The sequence below is a fragment of the Lissotriton vulgaris genome, chromosome 1_1 (assembly GCF_964263255.1).
Source record: "Lissotriton vulgaris chromosome 1_1, aLisVul1.2, whole genome shotgun sequence".
NCBI lineage: Eukaryota > Metazoa > Chordata > Amphibia > Caudata > Salamandridae > Lissotriton > Lissotriton vulgaris.
In genome coordinates this window covers 331,033,364-331,059,417 of record NC_141685.1, presented here as the reverse complement: position 1 = coordinate 331,059,417, position 26,054 = coordinate 331,033,364, and the positions used below count along the sequence as shown (strand labels likewise).

Below are 26,054 nucleotides of genomic sequence, written 5' to 3'. Positions count from 1 at the left end.
TGACAATGCATCTAAATAGGGACTTGTAGAGAAGATGTGCGTCATCATATTCCACAGCAATGATTGTCAAGCATCCCAGATGATTCATATTGCTTCAATTTTTTATTTCACCATTAAATAGAGCTGTGCGTGTTTAGCTGCCGAACATTACTATCCAGTCAGATTTTCAATTACAACGAATATTCAGCAGATCTTTCACTCAAAATGAGTTTCACTGTACATTATTTTCTTGTTTGTTAATTATCCTGATGGGTAACTGGAATTAACTATATTTCACTAGCTTTTTAGATGAGGACAGCATTAGCATAAACAATGTAACCTTGTTTTAAGGTTCAAGGTTTTTATTGGATTTGGTTTAGACCTCTACTGAGGTCAACAAATACAAAATACATGAATTTAGGACAATTATTATTATATACTTTAAAAGAACTTAACTCTTAAAAAACTTGAACAAGTTATGACAGACAAATTCATCAGGAGGCGACTTGCATAGCATGATTCAGTCTCGAACAGAAGAGATCTTGTATCTAAAATTAATGAGCTTTTTAAACCAAAGCCGGGCCTCGACAAGGATCGGATTTGGGCAGGATGACAAAACACAAGTAGATCTTGTACTCCTCCATTACACAAATCACAATTACACAAATCACAAGTCTGGATGTACACACTTTTAATGGAAGGATCCCCAACTGCAATAACACAATACAGCGATATACTCTGTGTTGTAACAGGAAATGTAAATATTACTCGGGGATTTACAGATGTTCATAGTGCATTAATTGTAAACAGTGTTCTACATCCAATTTGAAGCTTTATCTGGGTGTCAAGTTATTTAGAAAGAGCTTCAAGTGTGCTGGGTTCCAGATTATAAAAGTGCTACTGTGCAATGAGACACATTAAGAGCTGAGCTAATATTCCTACTAAAAGTGAACTGTGAAAATTCATCTCTAAAAGGCTCCAATTTTTTAAAATGTACCTTAAAGATCCTAGGTCAGCGTGTAAAAGATTATAAGCTCATTTTATTATGTTGATGATAGCTCTGGCGTATATACTAACTAAAGAGACCTCTAGTCGTAATGCTTGTGCCGTAACAGATTGGTTAATTTTTAACAGTTTATGTAAAATATTCCCTACTCTCACTTTCACTGTTCGCCAAGTTTTAATCTGTATATGCTTGAGGGCATCAGATAAAATGGGGAATTTTCATATGTTAGACCTCAAGTGAGGGTTGGAAGTGTCTATTCCCAGAGGAAGAGTAGAGCCTTTCCAATGCCCCTACATGAGCATTTGCTTTATGCCATATGGGTAACAACTGAGAGGAATTTTGTAAGGTTTGTGAACAAATTTGCCCCTGGTAAGTATATTCTTTAACGGTCTCGATTGATTTACCATCCAGTGATCATTTAAAAGGACAGGATTGCTTTTATCCTCGAAGGGTAAGACTTTAGTTTTCGATATGTTTGGAACCAGAAAGTTTTCAATTGCATAATGATTTAATGCATTTAAATTTCTTTGACGACCTATTGGAGAACGGTCTAGTATAAAAATATTGACAGCGTACATTAAGCTATGGATATCGCTGCTTGCTATTTTCGTAGGGAACTTATTGATTTTAAGAAAATACTCCTGGAGATCACCTATGTAGAGAGAAAATACCTCTGACCCTCTGGGCCGGTCACCCCACGCACCGAGCTCACTCCTCCGGGTGTGAGTCCAGGCTGCCCCCGCTCCCGCCAAGTGCCGCCACTGCCCGTAGCTGTGCCCCTGGTTCCAGGCGAGTGGGGCCGCTGCCCGCATCGGTGCCCCTGGTCCCCGGCCGCTGCTTCTGGTTGTGCTCTGCCTGCGCTGCCTGCTCCTTCTTCTCCCTGTTAACTTTTGTTCCGCTGTAGTTAGCTGTTTGTAGCCTGTATTCTGCATCTGTATTTCTCCCCTACGTTGTAAGTTTTTTCTGCCTTAGTCCGCTGTTGTCCCCTGTCTCCCCTTGTTGAGCCCAGCCCCTGCCGCGCTTCCTGCCACCTCCCCGCCACTGCCTCCCTGCGGCCCCGCCCACTCCCCTGTGTCGCCCTTCCCATTCGCCGCCCTGCTCCCGCCTCCCAGCTGCTCCTCCCACGCTCCGCCCCCCACCCTGCACATATGGCAGAGTGCCTATCGCGCAGCGGTGACGCGCAGTGGGCGCGCCCGAAGCGCGCCGAAGGTGCGCCAAAGGTAAGCCCGTCTGCGCCCGTCCGCACCTGGACCGCGCCCAGTGCCAGGACCCCTGATCCCCGCAGACCCCAGCCTACCCGCCGGACGTACGACGCCACTGAACTCAACGCTCTCAACGCCGGGCGAATCCCAGGCTGCTACCGAGCCACCCCGAGACGCACCCACGGACCCTTCTGCTGCCACTCCTGCAAGTTCACCTGCATCCGGACCTGCACTACCCCAGCACCGACCAAGACCGAGACAAGCAACAGCAGCGCCACCTGAAATGCATCCTGCTCAACACCCGCTCCGTCCACAGACACGCCGTCGAGCTCTGGAACCGGCTCGACACCACAGCCCCAGACGTCGCCTTCCTCACGGAAACCTGGATGAACGCCTCTTCAGCGCCCGCCATCGCCATCGCCATCCCAGACGGCTACAAGATCATCCAGATAGACTGCATCAACCAGACTGGGGGAGGCATCGCCATCATCCACAGAACACCATCCGCATCACGACCAACACCGAGGACACCCTCGCACCCGCTGAGCACCTGCACTTCCAGGTCCACATCAACCCCAAGACCACCCTCAGAGGCACCCTCATCTACAGACCCCGGGGACCACGCACACAATTCAGCGAGGACATTGCCGACTTCGTCAGCCCGCACGCCCTCCCCTCCGCTGACTACATCCTCCTCGGGGACCTCAACTTCCACCTGGAGAACAACAACGACCGCAACACCACCACCCTGCTGGACAACCTCACAAACCTCGGACTCAAGCAGCTGGTGACCACCCCCACCCACTACGCCGGACACACACTCGACCCCGTCTTCTCAGCCAGCAAGGACATCACCTTCAGCCACGCCACCAGACTCCACTGGACGGACCACAGCTGCATCCACTTCAGCTTCAAAAGGACCATGATCCACCACCACCAGCAACAGGTTGCATGCAGAAGCTGGAACAAGATCACAGCCGACCAGCTCGCGACCTTCCTGAGCAAGAACCCACCCACCAGCGCAGCGAACTCCAGCCAAGCGGCCACCAACCTCACGAAGTGGATCAGCGACTGCGCAGACGACCTCGCCCCTCTGAGGACCCCGCCTAGCAGACCCGGCAGCAAGAAGGCCCCATGGTTCACCAACGAACTCAAGAGCTCCAAGAAGAACTGCCGAGCTCTCGAGAGAGCCTGGCACAGAGACCCAACACCGGACAACATGACTGCCCTCAAGCTCGCCACCCGAAAACACCACCAACTGATCCACGCCACCAAGAAAACTGCATTCAAGGAACGACTGGACAACAACGCACACAACAGCAAGGAACTCTTCAACATCGTTAAAGAGCTCTCCAACCCCAACGCCGGAAACAACGACATCACCCCGTCGCAAGACCTCTGCAACTCCCTCGCCTCCTACTTCCACAACAAGATCGCGGACATACACATCAGCTTCAGCACTCAACCGACGCACGCCACGACCGAACCACCGCCCCCCACCACCACCCTCCGCGCCTGGACCCCGATCAGCACCGAAGACACCGTCCGCACAATGAACTCCATCCACTCCGGATCTCTGACCGACCCCTGCCCTCACCACGTCTTCAACAAGGCTGACGCTGTCATCGCACCCCACCTGCTGGACATCATCAACACCTCCTTCAACACCGCCACCTTCCCGGAGAGCTGGAAGCACGCCGAACTCAGCGCTCTAATAAAGAAGCCATCAGCCGACCCCACCGACCTCAAGAACTACCGCCCCATCTCGCTGCTCCCGTTCCCTGCAAAAGTCATCGAGAAGACCGTCAACAAGCAGCTGGCCGCCTTCCTCGAGACGAACGGATCCCTCGACCTCTCGCAGTCTGGCTTTCGGGCCAACCACAGCACCGAGACCGCCCTGATCGCAGCCACCGATGACATCCGAGCCCTGCTTGACAACGGAGAAACAGCAGCCCTCATCCTCCTAGACCTCTCCGCGGCCTTCGACACTGTCTGCCACCGTACACTAGTGCAGCGCCTCAGCAATGTCGGAGTCCAGGAGAAGGCACTGGATTGGATCATCTCCTTCCTCGCCGGAAGGACACAGAGAGTCCGCCTTCCCCCGTTCAGATCAGAAGCCACGAAGTCATCTGCGGCGTTCCTCAAGGCTCCTCGCTCAGTCCAACCCTCTTCAACGTCTACATGAGCCCCCTCGCAGACATCGCACGCCAGCACAACCTCAACATCATCTCCTACGCCGACGACACCCAGCTGATCCTCTCCCTCACCAACGACCCCGCCACCGCCAGAGCCAACCTTCATGAAGGGATGAAAGAGGTAGCCGAATGGATGAAGAACAGCCGCCTGAAACTGAACTCGGACAAGACGGAAGTCCTCATCCTGGGATCTTCACCCTCCACCTGGGACGACTCCTGGTGGCCCCCCGCACTAGGCAACGCACCCAAACCAACAGACCACGCAGGCAACCTGGGCTTCATCCTGGACTCCTCCCTCTCCATGACCAGACAGGTCAACGCCGTCTCCTCGTCGTACTTCAACATCCTGCGCATGCTACGTAAGATCTTCCGGTGGATCCCCACCGAGACCAGGAAGACGGTCACCCAGGCCCTCGTCACCAGCTGTCTGGACTACGGCAACTCCCTCTACGCCGGAACCACTGCCAAACTCCAGAAGAGACTCCAGCGGATCCAGACCGCCTCAGCACGACTCATCCTGGACATCCCCCGTTGCAGCCACATCTCCGGACACCTGAGAGACCTGCACTGGCTCCCGGTCAACAAGAGAATCACCTTCCGACTCCTCACCCACGCACACAAAGCCCTACACAACCAAGGCCCAGGATACCTCAACAGCCGCCTCAACTTCTACGCTCCCAAACGCCAGCTTCGATCGACTGGCCACGCCCTCGCCGCCGTCCCCCGCATACGAAGAGCCACCACAGGGAGACGGTCCTTCTCCTACCTCGCCGCCAAGACTTGGAACTCCCTCCCGACTCACCTCCGCCTGACCCAGGACCACCTCCCCTTCAGGAAGCAACCCAAGACCTGGCTGTTCGAGCAGTAGCGGACCCCCCTCCCCTAGCGCCTTGAGACCCTCTGGGTGAGTAGTTCGCTATATAAATGCTGTGATTGATTGATTGATTGATGGGGGCCAGGAGGCAACCTTGTTTCAAACCATTCATCATGAATATAGATCTTGTTAAGCCCTCCCCCTTTGTACTCTACACCATGTCGCGGTATACAAGGATATAATTATTGTGAGTAGGTCATGGAGAATAGCTAGCATCTCTAACTTCTCTCCTAGTGTTGTCCTATTCACGCTGACAAAAGCAGTAGTAAAATCAATAATAGCACAGTAGACAACTTATGATTTTGACACTACATATTTGTCAAGGTCTGTTTGTAAAACTGCGATGTTGTCAGTTACTGAATGTTTTGGACGGAAGCCTGCCTGGATCATTTAACCCTGTTAGATATCTAGAATTACTAGTTAAAGCCACATGTGCTGCCCTTTTGTTAATTAAGAGCACAAATATGTATATTTAGCTGCACAGTGCTAAAAACTATGGCATTCAAAGCAATTCTTGTGAGAGCTGCCGAGGCTAAGTGACATGGTGCAGCAGAGAAACCTGAAGGATTTTGTGAAGAAGTAGATACTCAGGTAGATCAGGATAACTTATTTTATTAAGGTACAGGTAGTACAAGATCCCATCCACAGGAGCCATCAGCAGCAACTGTCTCCCAGCACTGAGCAACCAGATTCCTAACAAATACATTCTAGACTGTGCAATTAACATTCTAATGCCAAAGGAGGCTTTATAATACAAGCTAGTAAGGAAAGATACCAGCTTTATTAAACACACTAGTATAGGAAGATACCACAGATTTATTTAGGATACCAACATTTCTTCGTAATTAAGCTATCAAAAATATGTATTTTGATGCATTGAGTACACATTGCTTAAAACTAGGGTGTCTTAACACCTTCAGCGCGGCGCAGATTCCTGCGCTGTGCTGAACGTTCTAATGAGCCAACGGGCTCATGACAGAACGGTTCCGTCATGAGCACAGGCCAACCGACGCTCATGACGCAACCGTTCCGTCAATAGCATCGAAGTGGTTAAGAAATTCTTGTGAGCGCTGCTGGAGTTGAATGTCATTTGCCAGCAGAGAAACCTGAAGGAAACATTTTAGATAACATGCTCCAGTTGCTCTGCCAGAAGCTGACAATCAAAACACCAACCACCAAAGAGCCTGCAACCAACTCTTGTGTGGAATCTCACCCCTTCCTCAAAAAACTCATATCCTCAGCCACAGCATTTCTTCCATCTTCCAGCAATTACCAGCTCAGAAGCCAAGCAGGAGAAGATGAGCTTGTGCCAGTGGATCATATAAGGAAGGGCTTTGAGGGAATGGCTAACTTGCTATTCCACAAAAAATATGATGCCCCCTGTAAAGAAGCGAGTGCATCAGAAAGTATAAGAAAAATACTTCTTTAATTTAGTGCCAATAATAGACCCACTAGTGCAAGAGCAAAAGTGTCCTGCTCCATCAATCTCCAACCTCTTCTCCTCCCATTCAAATAATACACTTACACCAGTGAATTCTAAATAACTCATCAACATTGCATCAATGAATTCTACCTGACATAGATAAATTCAAAATTCTATAATGAACATAGAAGGAATAGAAAGGACACGACAACTACCACCCCCCCAATGGGCTTTACACTGAAGGCCAGGGCCATGCCATGACACGCCTGTTGCAAAATGGCTGACGTCATAAAATGAGGCCTCTCTGATCTTAATCCACTGTGGTGGCAATCACTAACATACATATATGCTGACCATCTTGGGCTCAATCAAATTGCCTGGTATTAATATATAAATATATAGGGCATATCTACAGTGTCGATCTCAAAGCATTTGGAAGCATAAGAACCATGCACAGAAAACCACATATTCTTGCCAGAAATATTACAATGCTTTGGGGTCATTCGTTAATAATACATTAGCCTGTTTAATATTTGCATGTTGATTGCAAGGACTCTGATTTGAATTCCTTATAAGGATAGAGTTACATTAGAATCTGCATTTCAAAAAGAAAGACTTAATAACCATAATATTCGCCTGCGCGAGGCTAGTCATAGCAAGATCATGGATTTCAAAAGAACCTCCAAATATATTTGAATGGTGGACCTTGATAACGAAATAAATGTAATGGAACTTTCGCTAGCAAAACATAGAGGTCCAAAGCATTCAAAAAGAAGGAAAAAATGTGGTTAACTTTTTTTGAGCTCTGAAATATGAACCTCTTTTTTTACCACGATAGAAGAAGCCAAGTTTATGGAGATTTCTTTCTGTTAAAAACTACATTTGTTTTTTTGAAAATGTAACAGCTTCACCTCTGGTTTTTGATTTTGATGTTAACTGACTTGCTTACTTATCCTTTGCTTGCTAATTTTATGACATGTTAATCTAACTTTGTTCTTCTTGCAATAATAAAAATAAATTAAATTTAAAAAAAAGAATCTGCAGTTCACATCTTCCCAGAAGAGTTATATGTATATATACAGACCTTCCGGGGAAGCCTCACATTCCTGCCTAGCTCCTAGCATTCAGCATGACCTAACAGCCAGATAAACACTCGGAACACAACCCACATTCGATGCTGGAGAAACAAGACCTACGCATTGCATAACTACATTCAAATACACACAATAAGATGCAACACAAGATCCAGCAACTTGCCTGCTTGTCTGGTATACAGTTACAGATGCACTCCGATTGTGTCTCTTTTAGCACATGACTTGTTCTTATTTTTCTCTCCTTCCTATTGGATGTCATCCCTGACCTCTCCTGTATATTTACCCCTCTGTCTATTACCTTCTCCTCTTCTGTTTCCATCACTCATTTATTTGTCAATTTCTTGTCAGTTTCTCCTCCTCACTCTTTTGCACATATGGTTATTGCAATACTGTTTGTATGGACCTCCTTGTTATTCTCCTTCTCCTATTTGGATCCTTTTAAAGTTTACTAGTCACTTGTCTTTCCCAGTGCTTTGTGCTTTTCTATAAGCATATCCACATCATTTTTCCTAAAGCCTCAATTTTCATGGTTTTTTTCATCAGGTCTAGAAATAACCATTGCTTTCTCGCCAGCTTCAAGTAATAAAAAAAAGTCATATGATAGAAATACATATATAGATATATAATACATAGAACGGTTTAGGTCAGCCATCTTTATCCAATGGTCTTTTCATCTGTCATTCACGGGTTGCTTCCCCCACCACTTAATACAATAAACGGAAATCGACCAGCACACTTAAGCCATTGGCTGTCTTTCTTGGTGAGTGACAGCATTCTGCTCAGTCGCATATGCACTTCTGCCTGAAAAGAAGTAGACTACAGTGCCAAGTCATTCTTTTACTTTGCCAGTTTTTCTTTACATTTCAGTTCATTATCCTTTTTTATTTGTTTAGTCAATGTTATGCGTTTCAGCTATGTCTTCAAGGGACTGTAATTCAAAGCCAACAGTACCTTTTTTGTACGCAATTAAGAACATTGGGCTAGATGTAGGTAAATATGATTTACCGAATCTAAAATACCAAATATTACCGATTCGGTATTTTAGATTCGGTAAATCCTATGTAGGTAATAATTCGGTAAAAATTACCGAATCGTTAAGATTCGGTATTTACCGAATCGGTAATTACCGATTCAGTATTTGCCATTCATTCCTATGGGCCTGGAGACCCATAGGAATAAATGTCAACTACCGAATGGGTAATTATCGATTCGGTGAAATAGGGAAAGAGCCAAGGGTGGAAGGGTGTCACTTTGACACCCTGTTGCACCCCTCAATAGTGCTTGTGTGCACATGTGGCACACACCCTAAGGGCATGTATGTCTGTCACATGGCGCAGGTTTAAATGCTCAGATTTGCATTTACAGAGGTATTCGTTATTTACCACCAACTAATAGTTGGTGGTAAATAACGAATCCTGTAAGCACAGAAGCACTCTTTAAAGTGCTTCCTACATGTCATTTACTGATTCGGTGAATACAGAATCGGTAAATGATGATTCGGTAACCGATTCGGAACATAGCAAAAGCCTTTTACCGGGCAGTAACGGCCGTTACCGACCGGCAATAGCCTTCCTACATCTGGCCCATATTTTCTTGTGATGTACTTTAAATGTGAAAATGGTTTCTATATGTTTTTGAAGAAAGCCTGGCTGATAGGAAGAACTCTAACTGTTCTGTTAAAAAATTTGTGATGGTTATTTGGTGTTAAATGTAAAAAATGTATTATAAGAATATGGCTGAAGTATGGAAAAAGCATGTTTCCTTTTTTTTCGGGGGGGGGGGGCATATGATTGCAAAGATAAACTGTAAAATGTGCACCTGCTTGCTAGATGTAGGCATATTGCATTTTCCAAATCAATTCTCCATAAATGTAACTCTTTGACATTCCCTCTTGCAAATATCCTTGCTCCCAAAGGAACATTCCTGCCCGAATTGCCATGTTCGGGCTGCTTATGTTCTGGTTCAGGGAGGACTTGGCATGGCTTTTCGAATTGACTGTTTCCATTGGAGCAGGGTCAACATTGATTTGAAAGTGGCTGGATCAGTGGTGCAGCAAGGGGGCAGGGGCGCTCGAGTTTTGGGGGTGGCGTCACATTCCCCCACCCCTACTCTTACTTGTGGCCGTCACGTTGTGGCAAACACAGGGACTGCCATGGGCGGCTAAAGGTCTAGCTACGCCACTGGGCTGCATCCAAACCGAGGTGGCATGGTGGACAACCAAACGATGGGTTGGAGTGCTACCCCGAGCAGGTGCTAGTTGTTAGATTTATTGCAAGCATTCCTCCTATCACTTTTTGTGTGTTTAATGTGCCTCACATTTGTTATTTGTTTCTTATGTCCTCTTCCCCAAACTCGTATTGCACATAGGATTCCGGTTGTATGCAAGTCTCATTTACAAAAATGTATCCATAAAGAGAAGGTTTTTATCACATCATTGTGACTTTTACAGACTGATCCACATGTGAATGAAGTTGTGTTGTGAACCAAAACAAGCTGTTTGGAGATGGCTATAGAGATTGCCATCTGCAAAAAAGAGCAGCACAGCTACAGTTTCATGCATTTGCTTACCCAGCGCTTCTTTGTGTCTCCTGAATAACAGGATAAGTGGGAAAAACTCATAGTTAAAAGCAAATCGGTGGAACTTTTTCAGCATGTCAGCCTAATGACCCTCGACAGTATCATGAAATGTGCCTTCAGCTATGACAGCAACTGCCAGATGGAGAGGTGAGTGGTTTAACATTATTTCTCATGTATTTAGGGATCTGTTTACAGCATCAGAACGTGAAGATTTATTCTCCCTGCAGGAGAGTTACACCACCCTCTCCAGGCTATTAATTACAATGTGGGGATGGACGCAGAGATAGCATTAATCATATGGAACTAGTCTGCCACAGTCCCTGCAGGCACAGCCCCCGCAAGTCGAGACTGAGCCTGCCCCAGCGGCAATGAAGCCTGCATCGGCACGGTGAACCCTGCGCTGCTGTTCGAGGTCCCCCTGTTCCCACACATGTGTAAGAAAGTACTGGCAGCACCTTCTGTGTGCGCCCCCACAGCCTCCAAGCACTTCTTCAGGGCGTATAGTGTTCTTTAGCGCAAATGCAGCTATACAGTTATATTATTTCCTCTGCAGACGCGTGAGAAAGAAGATCCCATACTTCATACAGTCCCTTTCATAATCTTCTGAAAGAGTCTAATCCAATTCTATTTTGCTTTTTCTTTTTCCTTTTTCCAATTAGTCCATTTAATTACAGCAAACAACAATCTTCTTTTTAAATGTAAATTCCAGAGATATTGTCTGAAAGTTAGTTTATATACACTTCCCAGACCCGGCATCCATAATTAGCCTTAAATATAGGTCCGTCCACTCCCCTGGTATTCGAAGGAAACCGCCAAATCCGCAGACTGTATGAAGTATCGCATCTGCAGAGGAAATAATATAACTGTATAGCCGCATTTGCGCTAAAGAACACTATACGCCCTGAAGAAGTTCTGGTCTCAGAACGACACGTGTTGGCTGTGATTGAACAAATAAAAAGAAGAAAATACAAAAAAATCCCAGGAGAATGAATTGTATTTATTGGACTGTACACAATTGAGTTTTGTATATTTACTAAACTGTGAGGTGGTGCAACTTTAATATATATTGTTAATACTTGTTTGACCCTATGGTAAGGGTGGTTCGCTTGGACAGAGGGCGCTGTTAAAGACTTGCACACAAGATTTTCTTGGTTCAGGTTAAGATATGGTAAATATTTCTTTTGTTTGGTGCCTTAGAAGAGATTGATCCACAGTCCAGTTCTTTGTGTTTTATACATCAGTAGCGCTGCTCCAGCCAGGCTTTCCCCTGCAAGAGCTACCAGTTTTAGGGAAAGAGGAAAAACGGTCTTACCTTTCCCCGTGTAGCTCGCAATGCAGGGAATGTCATGACACCTGTCTCCATGATGCCCATAGGACTGCACGGCCGGCTGCGTGTGAAAGGCTGCAGCGCGAGGAGCGCCCGCATCGTCTGGAAGGCAAAGATAGCACCGTACCAAGGCATGCAAGTTCAAGAAAAGACTGCCGAGCCCTGTGCACTAAAGCGCTGCACTGCTACCTAGCGGCCACAAGTTGTACTTCAGCCGCCCCGAGCAAGCACATGAGGAAGAATCAGCCTGCAGTGCAAAACTATGGCAGGAATGTCCAGGCCCATGCATCTGCTGAGCTGCTGAAACTAGTGGACCCCAGGCCTAGAAACAAGGATGAGTTGTGAGGCATGCCTAAGACCCCCACATAAGTATAGGGTACATCACTCTTCACCCTAGCACAAAGTGAACCACGCAGTGTTCCCAGCTCCCACACTGTGGCCAAAGACAGACAGTCCCTGCAAGAGCCCCGCTCCGCTGGCTGCCAGCCAGCAAAAATAGACACAACCTCAGCGAAGAAGAAAACTGGAGTCCAAGGGGCCCACCAACACCGCCTCACACCTGCATCATCACCCCAGCATGGCTTCGCAGTGGCAGCAAGTCGACCCAGCACCTGAACAGTAGCTACAGTGCCCCTAGGGGTGGTGCCCAACACAGCACCTCAACACAGTGTGCACAACACTCGCAGCAAGAGGAAACCCATTCAGGATCAGCAGAATCCCCTGCACAGCCAGCAGAGCAACAGCCGCATAGGAGAAGTAGTCAGTGGCAGTGCAAATGCTTCCGTGCCAAAACAAAGACCCCAGAAGTCCAAGACACCCCATGGTAACACCCACTGCAGCAGTAGCACTACTGTGGACACAACACTGCTGCGACACGTACTAGTATTAGAAGTGACACATCCAGGATGGCTGACAAGGGCACCACATGCCCCAAGGGGCTGCCTAGACTTTCAAAGGAGAAAGACAGTTGAACGTCACCAAAGGCCCCTACAAGCCCGAAGCGTCTCCAGCACAAACTAACAATGACCACACTCAAGCAGCAACACCCAAGACAGCCTCTGCTAGCAATAGTGGACGAGCAGCCCGACAGCAACGACTCGAAGGAGCAGTCTCCACCAACAGCACAAGAAAGACTGGTGCTGAGCGCACACCACACGTGGCTGCCCAATGCCACCATCAGAGAGGATATCGCATCACTCGCTCCTACTGGTGTACAGACCCAACCACAAGCTACAACACAGGCATGCAATGTGCCCAAAGAAAGCGCCCAAGAAGATGATTGTGTGCACTAAGTTAGAAGTGCGCAGAAGAGCACGCCAGCGAATCTGGCAGCATGGGCAGGCGCCCAGGAGATAGAAACATCTCCACAAAGAAGCACAGCTGAGCACAGCACCGAAAATGACCACATCTCCACTGCACCAGCGAAGCCCCGCAGTGGGCCGAAGGCCACACAGAGTGTCCTCCCTCGCACCGCCTCAGGACAGAGTCGGCAGTGACCCGCGACAGGCAAGAGAGGAGTCGCACACTCCACATGGCAGGCCGCCACAGCAATATGCGCTCCATCAACCAGCAACACTTGACCGGACGTCACATTGCCCAGCAAGCAAGGAGCACGTCACAAAGTAACCAGTCCGGACAAGCACGCCGGAGCGAAGGCAGAAGCCAGCACCAGACATGGATGCCTTGAGGTCCAAGCGCAACGCCTTCGATGAAAGAAGAGAGTAACAGCCCTGTCACCACGAAAACCGGATGAACACAGGTGTGCTGAACAGACCAACAAGGGGAGAAGACCAATTACTCGCACAGCACGCCAAGCGCACACCCTGACACACCAGACAGCCACCAAGGCGGACCGACGTCCCTGGATACAGCCTCACAGGTGAACCGCAGCTAGCGCAAACCGCGCCTCATCCCAACGCTTCCCCAGGCAACCGTCCATCCCCAAGCGTTGGCAGTCTAAGTCAAGCGACATCCGCAGATGCCACTGGTGAAGATCAGCACTGAGTGTTCGCCCTCACACCGCCTCAAGATGGAGTCAGCAATGGCCCCAAGCCAGGCAAGAGAGGATCCAGAACACTCTGCATGTCAAGCCGCCATGGAAACTCAACCTCAGCAAGGCAGAGGCACATGGCTGCCAAATCCCTCCTGACATCCAACTCTCCCTGCAAGTCACCACCACTTGTCATGCCGAGTCACCACATGGCTTGCAACCACCATCACACCAGCCATCAGCACATGCATCAAACACCACTCCCAGAGTATCGATGGACACCAGCTGACTAAAGAAATCAGAAGCTACCTGTGAACCTGGCCTACACCGGAACCACAGCAGCGAGATCAAGTCTTGGCCAAGACTCATCCAGCCATGAGGGTTGTGCGTGCAACTAAGTAACAGCTCCTCAGTGATCCTGCAGCTGCCTCAGTCAGCACACAAGCGGCCCCAGCGCAGCCCTCCTGCAGTTCCGCAGCAACCCCGACAAAGGGCCTCCGCAGGTGGGAGAGCGAGAAGAGACATTGCCTCACTGACTGGTTATCGGTTACAGCCAAGCGGTTCAACAAAGGGATTTGATCAGGCAACACTTCTGCGAACTCTCACCTGGGACTCCATCCATGTCCATGATGCAACCCACTATGAGGAACTGTTAGAACTCACCACAGACTATCACTGATGTCAACAAGATGGAAGCCATGCAAGACCACAAGGCATGTCATCATGAGTGAACTGACGGCATGCAGCGGACTTCTCCAAGCCAGTGGTCGTGTCCTGAACTCCTCAGGTAAAACAAAGCGTGTCCGCCGAGAAGGTTGTAGGGAAGTCAGAAATAAGACCAAAAGAAGGTTGCAATAAGAGACGGAGTTTATTTAGATGCTCACGCCTTCAAGTCCAAGCTTGTAATGACCATAACAGATGACAGCCATAACTGTCTACATTCTACATGTTTAAACCATAACACAGTCCCCACAACACGAGCTTGCCACGAGCAGCCAGACACACCTGAACGCTCGTGACAGGCTCGTGTAACCAAGTGTACGTTCCCAACAAAGGTCCTGCTGCAAGCAAAGTCACCAGCTCATGTCTGACGTCGTCCTGCCACCTGACCCAGAAGACTGATGGACCCTGTGGTATTTAGTTAGCTGTTTGTTTTTTCCCCACAGGTTGGACTAACATTTTGTTTGTTCTTCAATAAAGTTGGGGAGGAATGTAATGTCTTGCGGGACACGTTCTAGTGTTCCGCAGGAAGCTGTACACCCAGCCACTCCTTTGAGGGCTGGGCACACTGCACCCACACACCCATCCATCACGGGTGTCACGAGTGACGTGGCCCCGCCAATAAAAGGGCCCGAGTGCACGTGCTCGAGGCCAGTTATCTAGTACCCTAACCTCCGGTGTCTGTGTCCGTTATTGCTCCATGTGGGCCTGAGGCCCAACACCACAGTACCCTTGATGCGATGTGTACCAGCTATAACTTCCAGCAGGCGAACTGGGGATATGAACATTTTGGTGCTTGCCATTCAAAAATGCTCCAGTTCCCTGTCATGGCGCGGGTTTCCCTGTAATTTACGAATAACTTTGCAGGGTAATGGCAGGGCGGCAAAATTGGGTAGACTTCGTACAGGGTAAAAATAGATATCTTTTTAAACGAAGGTCAGTGGTTTGTATGATGGGTGCTCAGAATCCAGTTTCATTCTGGCAGTTGTTCAGTTTAAAAGAACATAGCACGGGAACATATTTTTTTTGTGAATGGTTTCATTGTGAGCACTTTGCCATTTCATGCTTTGTTTTGGCATTTTTTTGCATTTCTACCTCCCTCCCGCACTACCTCCACTTTTATTCTCCTACTCAAGAACATTCACAATTTGTATCACTGCATATAGCAGACATAGATTATTAGAGTGGGTCATACCCCTTCAGCCATTGGTTTCTTTGAACTGTCATTCACCTTTTGGGTTAGCCGCCTGATCAGCAACTTAGTATTTGCAGTTTCAGTCGTTGTGAGTAACAGCATTTTGCTCTTATGTCTCATTATGCATAATGAGGGACATGCACCAAGAGGCTAAGGATTTGACCACTGAGGACACCTAGAAGGAATAAGTAGTCGCAGCCTGTGGAGGGATATCCGTGGGGCAGATAGGCAGGGCAGGGGAGGGGCAGGGTGAGGGGTGATAAACACCGGAATACTTTATAGTGCGCCCGATGCAGGGCACACAACTAAATTCGTTTTATTAATTTAATTGTTTACTTACCTGCAATCATCCATATTCCGGTGTTTACCACCCCCTACCCTGCCCCTCCCCCGCTCCGCCTATCTGCCCCACGGAACTCCCTCCACGGGCCGCGGCTGGGAATAAGTAATATCACTGGCGGCTAGGGTATTGGGGCTCTGCCTCATTCAGCTTATATCTTCAAGCATTTTTATGTTTTACAGAAAAAAAAATTTACTTAAAAAGTTCATTGTATGACTAACCCTTATTATAGATGGTTTGAAAGTTTGTCTCTACTGGAAGCCTATACTATACGTGTATGTGTGCTAGGTCATATAATGAAGATAGCAGTGCTGTCCTTCTTGTAGCTTCTCTCACGTTGTATCAGTTGATAATCTAGCTCTGAGACAATCCTGCCTGTTTAATTTTTCTGTACCAATATAATCTATGTCTGACTTACCCTCTTTCTGATCCAGAGCCAGCCAGGAAGGTTTCCAATCACCCCCCTGTACAAGTCCACCTATTGAAGTCCATGTAATGAAGTCATTAGTTCTGTCCTCGAGGTTTCACAAAAGTCCTTGGGTTAGGAGGACAGAAGAACTTGAGCAGTCCTTCCCTCTATGATGGACTGGCAGAATGGAGATGCTCTTTTCTTTGTACTTATCTGATTCGCTATAAGAGTCACAAGTCTTACAGGGTTAACAATAAACTCATGGTTCATGAATCTGTGACATCATGAGTCACACTTTTTTTGTCATCTTCAGAATATGTTGTCATCCCCCACGTCAAATTGATATACCATGCTGATAAAAGCTAAATATTAGAAGTGTAGTTTGACGCCATGTTGCTGTTCAGCCCCAGTGCTCCAAAAGCTCAGCGCTCTCTTGTGCATCCAGCCCAGTAGCTTTTCCCATGCTGCCATGAATGCCACACTACAAAAAATGTGTTCTTGAGCTCCTGTTTCGATGACCACTCATGCTATGCAAGTATTTTGTGCTCTCGGGCAGCACAATTTTAGATAAACATTTGTCACACATTGATGCCTGACACTGACATGGCAGATGTGAAAAGAAGCACAGGTTATTTTTGGGGTAGGTAAGTAGTCAGATACTGAATACATGACATAATCAAGCTTGCACATGGATCATAGAAACTACAGCACACAAAGAGCGTACGCAAGCTAAGAGGTCAATGAGACAAAGTATGTCCTGGCACAGATTGGTTCAGAGTTAACACTTGCACACTGTGTCAAAGGGATCACGTATGTACTTGTCACTCACTGAAATGTGAATGGATTGAGAACATTTCTACCATATTTTCATGGTGCTCTTAATCACTGGGTGAATTCATGTTACAAATCCTTGCTCAGAGTGCACAGCTTTACATGGAACACACTGGTGCACCTGAAAACACTGTTTATTTTGTTAATCCAGGGCAGAGTGTGTCTGATTAATCAAGTAAAGAGTTTAACTTGGGCACATGGTACATACTGACATACACAATTATGATTACTAACTTGCACCATGTTGTCAGCATGCCAGATTCCCAGTCTAGCCATGTGCTCAAGTTTTCTGTTAACAAATAAGGTTATTAATGACAAAATTAAGGATGGATAAGCAAATCTTAGTAATGGTATCAATGTGAATATTCACTAAGGATTGCTGAGGAACATGCATGTATTATGAGCATGTATGTACATGGTATTTGTATAGCACAAAACTAACGCTATTCAGTGTGGAAGGTAAAAATACAGCCAGCAAGTGCTTGGAGAGGTATTATGGCTCTAGGAGCAGAAGTAAACTGGTATTGCATTGTGAAGTAGTCTTATTTTAAAGAGGTGTGTTGGAATGTCAGCCTTAATGGTCTTCCCACATATTGCACGCCTTCTTCCACCCCCCTTCACCCACCCCCCGTTTTGCTGGACTTGCTTTTGTTGGCCTAAGCACTCTGTGCACTTTACCTCTGCTAACCAGTTGTAAAGTGTTTGTGCTCACTCCCTGAAACATGGTAAAATTGTCTTGCACCTGATTGGCATATTTCATTGACTTATAAATTCCTAGTTAAGTGGTATACCATATAACAAGGGTCAGCAAATTAAATGCTAATATAGGGCTTGAAACACTTATTATGCCACCCACTTATGTATCCCTTCAAAAAGTTGGACATATACTTTTAATTTTTATCATGTTCTGGTAGTGAAAACCTCTCAAATTAGTTTTTCTCTACTGTGAGGCCTACCTCGCCCACAGGAAAACATTGGTTTACTTTATTACATTTAATAAGTGATAACGTTTTTTAGGAACAGGTAGAAATGTCATGTTTGCTATCTAAAGAATTGTAATTTAAAAATCATCTTTAATGGTAAAGTCAGATTTTAAGTCACAATTTAGAAAATTACATGTTTAGAAAGTTGGCATATTCTTGTCCTAACCATTTAGTGTCTGCATCCAGTTCCTGGGTCGCATGACGAGGTGCAGTTGGCAGTAGGCCTTTGTGCATTCCTTCCAGATAGCTATGCAATAGGGGGATTGGGTGTTGGCAAGACGGGCCTTCCTAGCAGGATGTGGGGGGGGGGGGGGTGGGGCTGAGCTGTGCACAGCCCAGCTTGCACTTCAAAGACACTGCCACAGCGCACAAACAAATAACTTTACATTAGCCTTTTGTGACTCCAGACATCCTAGAACTAGGGAATGGAGGCAGGAAATTGCTGACTCTTTTGTGTCTGGGTCACCAGAAGTTTTTTCCACTTCAATGCTGGCACAAAGATTTAAAAATAAGGCCCACATACCAACTCATCAATACACTCCTGGGCCTGTGGATCCTACAGAAGAAAGACTGCTCTGATGCCAGAGTATTACCTTGCTGCTGGAGGCCTGCCTTACTATTTGAGAAAAAAGACTAAATATGCTCCCTTCATCTCAGGCTATTTGAGTGACTTCAAGAGTCACCTTACTGACCTAGTCAGAGCTACAGGGACACAACAAGCTCCAAAGGGCTCCCTGGAACTGCCCGGTTGACCTGCAGTACTGGACCTGTCTGCATCTGCAACTAGACTTGCCAGAGTCCCCCAGACCTCAAAAGTGAGTCCCTGATCTCCAAAATGTGCTTTCACAGGTCATGGGCCCTTGATTGGCATCAGAATGCACTCCTATGAATGTTGCGCATGGCAAATGTTGCACATAACGATGAAATAAACCCAGATCTGTGACTGGGGGTGAATGTTTTGCCAATGTGCAACATTCTGTCCATCACCTTAGTGTGTTTTGCTTTTAGCCCTATGTGGGAAGGGTATGCCCAGACGTGGGTCCCGTGCTCACTACGCCACTGGAGTCAAGCTTTCCTGGCTGATAGCCAGAAACCGGTCCTAGGATGCTTCACTCAGGTCCAGGGAAGACATGGCTTGGCAGTTCAGGCTGGACTGTTCCCCGTAAGGCACAGGGTCAAGACTGATTTGCATATGGCCATGTCTGAACTGGGGTGGCATGGTGAGCAGAATAATGATGGATTAAACCCAGATATGTGACTGGGGGTGAATGTTTTGCCAATGTGCAACATTCCTTCCATCACCTTGTGTGTTTTGCTGTTCGCTCTATGTGGGAAGGGTATGCCCAGAAGTGGGTCCTGTGCTCACAATGCCACTGGAGTCAATCTATCTTGGCTGATGGTGGCTGATAGCCAGAAACCGGTCCTAGGATGCTTGATTCCGGTCCAGGGAAGACATGGCTTGGCAGTTCGGGCTGGACTGTTCCCATGAGGCACAGGGTCAAGACTGAATTGCATATGGCCATGTCTGAACTGGGGTGGCGTGGTGAGCAAAATAACAATGGATTAACTCCGAAGGCTAGCAGTATATAATGGAAAGCAACTAAATGGCTGGTGGATTGTTGACAATAGAATAAAAACTACTAGAGGCAAATGTGCACCGATCATGAAATATTCAGTAGAGCTGACAATACTACATTTCCCACCATACCTTGCTCAGGTACTTAAGGCTGGGAACTGAAATCACTAATGATTACCGCTTGAAGAAGACAAGACTGTTGAAATGCGTTGTGGTGTGCCTTGCTGGTCGAGTGCTATGAAATAAATGCAATTTACAAGCCTCTGGCAGTGCAGCGCCCTTTGTTCAATGATATATATATATATATATATATATATATGTATATATATATATATATATATATATATATTACCTACTGGCGATAGCCAGTAGGTATATATAGTTAGGATTTTTTCTCTATGGAACTTTTGAAAATTCTATGCCTAATAACTTTGGCGTTTGTGGACGGAATTGGCTGAAATTTTCAGGAAAATGGCACATTTTGTTCCTGAGCAGCTCCTGGAAATTTGGGGGGGGGGGTTGTCAAGGGGGGGCCGAGAAAAAAGGGGGGTCCCAAAAATGCGTTTTTCCCATGTTAATTTCCATAGGGCGGTTGGCCTCACTTTTGGATTTCCACGAAACTTGGCAAAATTGTAGGGACTGTTAGCCCGATGTGCCTTTGCTAGGTCTCAATATATGTGCTTCAGTGAATTTTGAGAAATTAACGTTTAAAACAAGATATATATCTGTAACAGCGCTCCGGGCAGCGCTCCGGTTCGCGAACTTTTCGCGTATCGGAACTTTGCGAAGCGAAGCTGATTGGCTCTCCGGTGTCTGTCAACATTCTAAACAGTCCGGAGCGGCCGCCATCTTGTCTCTCGGTAGGATCGAGAGACAAGAGGAGGCCAAAACAAAGGGGGAAATGAAGGAAAGGGGGCAAGGTAGACCCCTTCTGACCCCCTAGGATTGATGAGGGGGATATTATAGAGCCACACCGGGCCCAAAAAAAAAAAAAAAAAAAATTCCGATTTTTTCGCCGTAGAGACGCGTCTTGGTACGTGAACCGGGCAGCTAACCGGGAAGCTAACCGGGAAGCTAACCGGCAGTGTAACGGGAGTCTGAGGAGTAGCTGATTGGCTGTGAACATTGTAAACAGTCCGGAGCGGCCGCCATCTTGTCTCTCGGTAGGATCGAGAGACAAGAGGAGGCCAAAACAAAGGGGGAAATGAAGGAAAGAGGGCAAGGTAGACCCCTTCTGACCCCCTAGGATTGATGAGGGGGATATTATAAAGCCACGCGGGGCCAAAAAAAAAAAAAAAAAATCAGATTTTTTCGCCGTAGAGACGCGTCTTGGTACGCGAACCGAGCAGCTAACCGGGCAGCTAACCGGGAAGCTAACCGGCAGTGTAACAGGAGTCTGAGGAGAAGCTGATTGGCTGTTATCATTGTAAACAGTCTGGAGCGGCCGCCATCTTGTCTCTCTGTGGGATCGAGAGACAAGAGGTGGAAAAAAAAAGGTGTAAATGAATGAAAGGGGTAAGGCAGACCCCTCCTGAACCCCTAGGATTGATGAGGGGGCTATTAAAGTTCCCTGGGGGGTGAAAAAAAAAATTGCGATTTTTCGCGGTAAAGGTGCTTCCTGGTACGTTAACCGGGCAGCTAACCGGCAGCGTAACGGGAGTCCGACATAATGTGTTTTTTGAACGTTTGTGATATGTGCACGTGTGGATTTTGTCTAATTAAGGTAAAAAAAATATATATATATCTTTAAGCGTGTTCTGGCGCGCTTACGTTTTGGGTTTGGTTTGCGCTGCAGAGACGATACGTCACGGTTATGCGATGCATCATGAGGCGTCTCACGGGCTACGTGATACGTCACTTAATAAAGAATATATTTTACAGCTATAGATATTAGCTTTTAAAAAACCAATGAAATTCACAGAAAAAACCATAGGTTATAGACCATATATAGTTAGGAATTTGCATTTACAAAACCTTGAAAATTCACTGAAAAAACCATAGGTTATAGACCATATATAGTTAGGGATTAGCATTTAAAAAACCTTATTTTATTTGCACAAAACCATTGAAATTCCATATATAGTTAGTTGCACTAACTATATATCGCGGACCCGCAATCCACTGCTAATGATGTCACATATTACATCATTCATGACATGGTCAGTGACATCACTGATGACATCACTGATGACATCTCAAATGACATCACTGATGACATCACTGATGACATCTCAAATGACATCACTGATGACATCACTGACATCTCATTTGACATTACTGATTACATCACTGATGATATCATTTATGTGATAATACATCTTCAGACTCTAATATAACCTTAGATACACTCAGTGTAAACAGGCACTCACAGACTGTCACACATCCATGGAGTTACTCACACACCTAGTCAGTCATGCAAAGAATCAATCACACCTCTATTTCCTCAACTATACAGTTATACACACCTTACTTATTCAAACATATACTAACACATATTTACTCTCTTATAAAATCCTTGATACAAGTTCACAATGATTCATACAGCCACTCTCACATTCACTGGCTCTTATGTTCAGTTATTTATATATGTCAACTCTCACATGGAGTGTGTTTTACATATGTACTTACTTTGACATGTAGCACTGAGATATCCATTCACTCACCAATATACTCATGCACACAGTCAACTGTCCATACAGCTGTTTCTACATGCACCTTTGAACCCATACTCCTAGGGAATCAACTGCTCACACATCTTTGCAAAGAGTTATACACCTCCCAGCCACCCATACACATACTCAGTCTCCCATACAAATACTTGGGCAACCATTCAATAACCCATATAGTTACTGATATAGCTACTGATTTAAACATGCAGCAGTTTACAGAAGAACATAAGTAATGATTGCCAAATTAAGACACTTTAATCACTAACCCATGCACTCAGTGAGACACATTTAATCATTCTCTCATACAGTCAGTCATGCACCTACTAAATCCTTGATCCAGACACTAATACATCCACTCATTCTTCAATATGTAAGACATATTTTAACTTTACAGAAACATACAGTCACTGGGTGTTGTCATCAGTGATGTCATCAGTGATGTCATTTGAGATGTCATCAGTGATGTCATCAGTGATGTCACTGACCATGTCATGAATGATGTAATATGTGACATCATTAGCAGTGGATTGCGGGTCCGCGATATATAGTTAGTGCAACTAACTATATATGGAATTTCAATGGTTTTGTGCAAATAAAATAAGGTTTTTTAAATGCTAATCCCTAACTATATATGGTCTATAACCTATGGTTTTTTCAGTGAACTTTCAAGGTTTTGTAAATGCAAATTCCTAACTATATATGGTCTATAACCTATGGTTTTTTTCTGTGAATATATTACCTACTGGCGATAGCCAGTAGGTATATATAGTTAGGATTTTTTCTCTATGGAACTTTTGAAAATTCTATGCCTAATAACTTTGGCGTTTGTGGACGGAATTGGCTGAAATTTTCAGGAAAATGGCACATTGTGTTTCTGAGCAGCTCCTGGAAATTTGGGGGGGGGGGGTCGTCAAGGGGGGGCCGAGAAAAAAGGGGGGTCCCAAAACGCGTTTTTCCCATGTTAATTTCCATAGGGCGGTTGGCCTCACTTTTAGCCCGAACGGCTGAATGGATTTCCACGAAACTTGGCAAAATTGTAGGGACTGTTAGCCCGATGTGCCTTTGCTAGGTCTCAATATATGTGCTTCAGTGGATTTTGAGAAATTAACGTTTAAAACAAGATATATATCTGTAACAGCGCTCCGGGCTGCGCTCCGGTTCGCGTACTTTTCGCGTATCGGAACTTTGCGAAGCAAAGCTGATTGGCTCTCCGGTGTCTGTCAACATTCTAAACAGTCCGGAGCGGCCCCCATCTTGTCTCTCGGTAGGATCGAGAGACAAGAGGAGGCCAAAACAAAGGGGGAAATGAAGGAAAGGGGGCAAGGTAGACCCCTTCTGACCCCCTAGGGTTGATGAGGGGGATATTATAGAGCCACGCGGGGCCCCAAAAAAAAAAAAAAAACCCGATTTTTTCGCCGTAGAGACGCGTCTTGGTACGCGAACCGGGCAGCTAACCGGGAAGCTAACCGGCAGTGTAAAGGGAGTCTGAGGAGTAGCTGATAGGCTGTCAACATTGTAAACAGTCCGGAGCGGCCGCCATCTTGTCTCTCGGTAGGATCGAGAGACAAGAGGAGACCAAAACAAAGGGGGAAATGAAGGAAAGAGGGCAAGGTAGACCCCTTCTGACCCCATAGGATTGATGAGGGGGATATTATAAAGCCACGCGGGGCCAAAAAAAAAAAATCCGATTTTTTCGCCGTAGAGACGCATCTTGGTACGCGAACCGGGCAGCTAACCGGGCAGCTAACCGGGAAACTAACCGGCAGTGTAACGGGAGTCTGAGAAGTAGCTGATTGGCTGTCAACATTGTAAACAGTCCGAAGCGGCCGCCATCTTGTCTCTCGGTAGGATCGAGAGACAAGAGGTGGAAAAAAAAAAGGTGTAAATGAATGAAAGGGGTAAGGCAGACCCCTCCTGAACCCCTAGGATTGATGAGGGGGCTATTAAAGTTCCCTGCGGGGCATAAGAAAAAAAAATTGCGATTTTTCGCGGTAAAGGTGCTTCCTGGTACGTTAACCGGGCAGCTAACCGGCAGCGTAACTGGAGTCCGACATATTGTGTTTTTTGAACGTTTGTGATATGTGCACGTGTGGATTTTGTCTAATTAATGTTAAAAAAAAATATATATAACTTTAAGCGCGTTCTGGCGCGCTTACGTTTTGGGTTTGGTTTGCGCTGCAGAGACGATACGTCACGGTTATGCGATGCATCATGAGGCGTCTCACGGGCTACGTGATACGTCACTTAATAAAGAATATATTTTACAGCTATAGATATTAGCTTTTAAAAAACCAATGAAATTCACAGAAAAAAACATAGGTTATAGACCATATATAGTTAGGAATTTGCATTTACAAAACCTTGAAAATTCACTGAAAAAACCATAGGTTATAGACCATATATAGTTAGGGATTAGCATTTAAAAAACCTTATTTTATTTGCACAAAACCATTGAAATTCCATATATAGTTAGTTGCACTAACTATATATCGCGGACCCGCAATCCACTGCTAATGATGTCACATATTACATCATTCATGACATGGTCAGTGACATCACTGATGACATCTCAAATGACATCACTGATGACATCATTGATGACATCTCAAATGACATCACTGATGACATCACTGACATCTCATTTGGCATTACTGATTACATCACTGATGATATCATTTATGTGATAATACATCTTCAGACTCTAATATAACCTTAGATACACTCAGTGTAAACAGGCACTCACAGACTGTCACACATCCATGGAGCTACTCACACACCTAGTCAGTCATGCAAAGAATCAATCACATCTCCATTTCCTCAACTATACAGTTATACACACCTTACTTATTCAAACATATAGTAACACATATTTACTCTCTTATACAATCCTTGATACAAGTTCACAATGATTCATACAGCCACTCACACATTCACTGGCTCTTATGTTCAGTTATTTATATATGTCAACTCTCACATGGAGTGTGTTTTACATATGTACTTACTTTGACATGTAGCACTGAGATATCCATTCACTCACCAATATACTCATGCACACAGTCAACTGTCCATACAGCTGTTTCTACATGCACTTTTGAACCCATACACCTAGGGAATCAACTGCTCACACATCTATGCACAGAGTTATACACCTCCCAGCCACCCACACACATACTCAGTCTCCCATACAAATACTTGGGCAACCATTCAATAACCCATATAGTTACTGATATAGCTACTGATTTAAACATGCAGCAGTTTACAGAAGAACATAAATAATGATTGCCAAATTAAGACACTTTAATCACTAACCCATGCACTCAGTGAGACACATTTAATCATTCTCTCATACAGTCAGTCATGCACCTACTAAATCCTTCATCCAGACACTAATACATCCACTCATTCTTCAATATGTAAGACATATTTTAACTTTACAGAAACATACAGTCACTGGGTGTTGTCATCAGTGATGTCATCAGTGATGTCATCAGTGATGTCATTTGAGATGTCATCAGTGATGTCATCAGTGATGTCACTGACCATGTAATATGTCACATCATTAGCAGTGGATTGCGGGTCCGCGATATATAGTTAGTGCAACTATATATGGAATTTCAATGGTTTTGTGCAAATAAAATAAGGTTTTTTAAATGCTAATCCCTAA

The 26,054-nt window shown here is 45.7% G+C and overlaps 1 protein-coding gene across 1 annotated transcript in view; it reads left to right on the top strand.

Moving 5' to 3' along the window:
* The window catches only part of LOC147747137 (cytochrome P450 4B1-like), a 274,411-nt gene that overhangs the window by 70,155 nt on the left and 178,202 nt on the right, over positions 1–26,054 (top strand). The window contains exon 5 of the mRNA XM_086952393.1: positions 10,373–10,497. Within this exon, the coding sequence (XP_086808519.1) occupies positions 10,373–10,497 (125 nt within the window). The remainder of the gene's footprint in view (positions 1–10,372; positions 10,498–26,054) is intronic.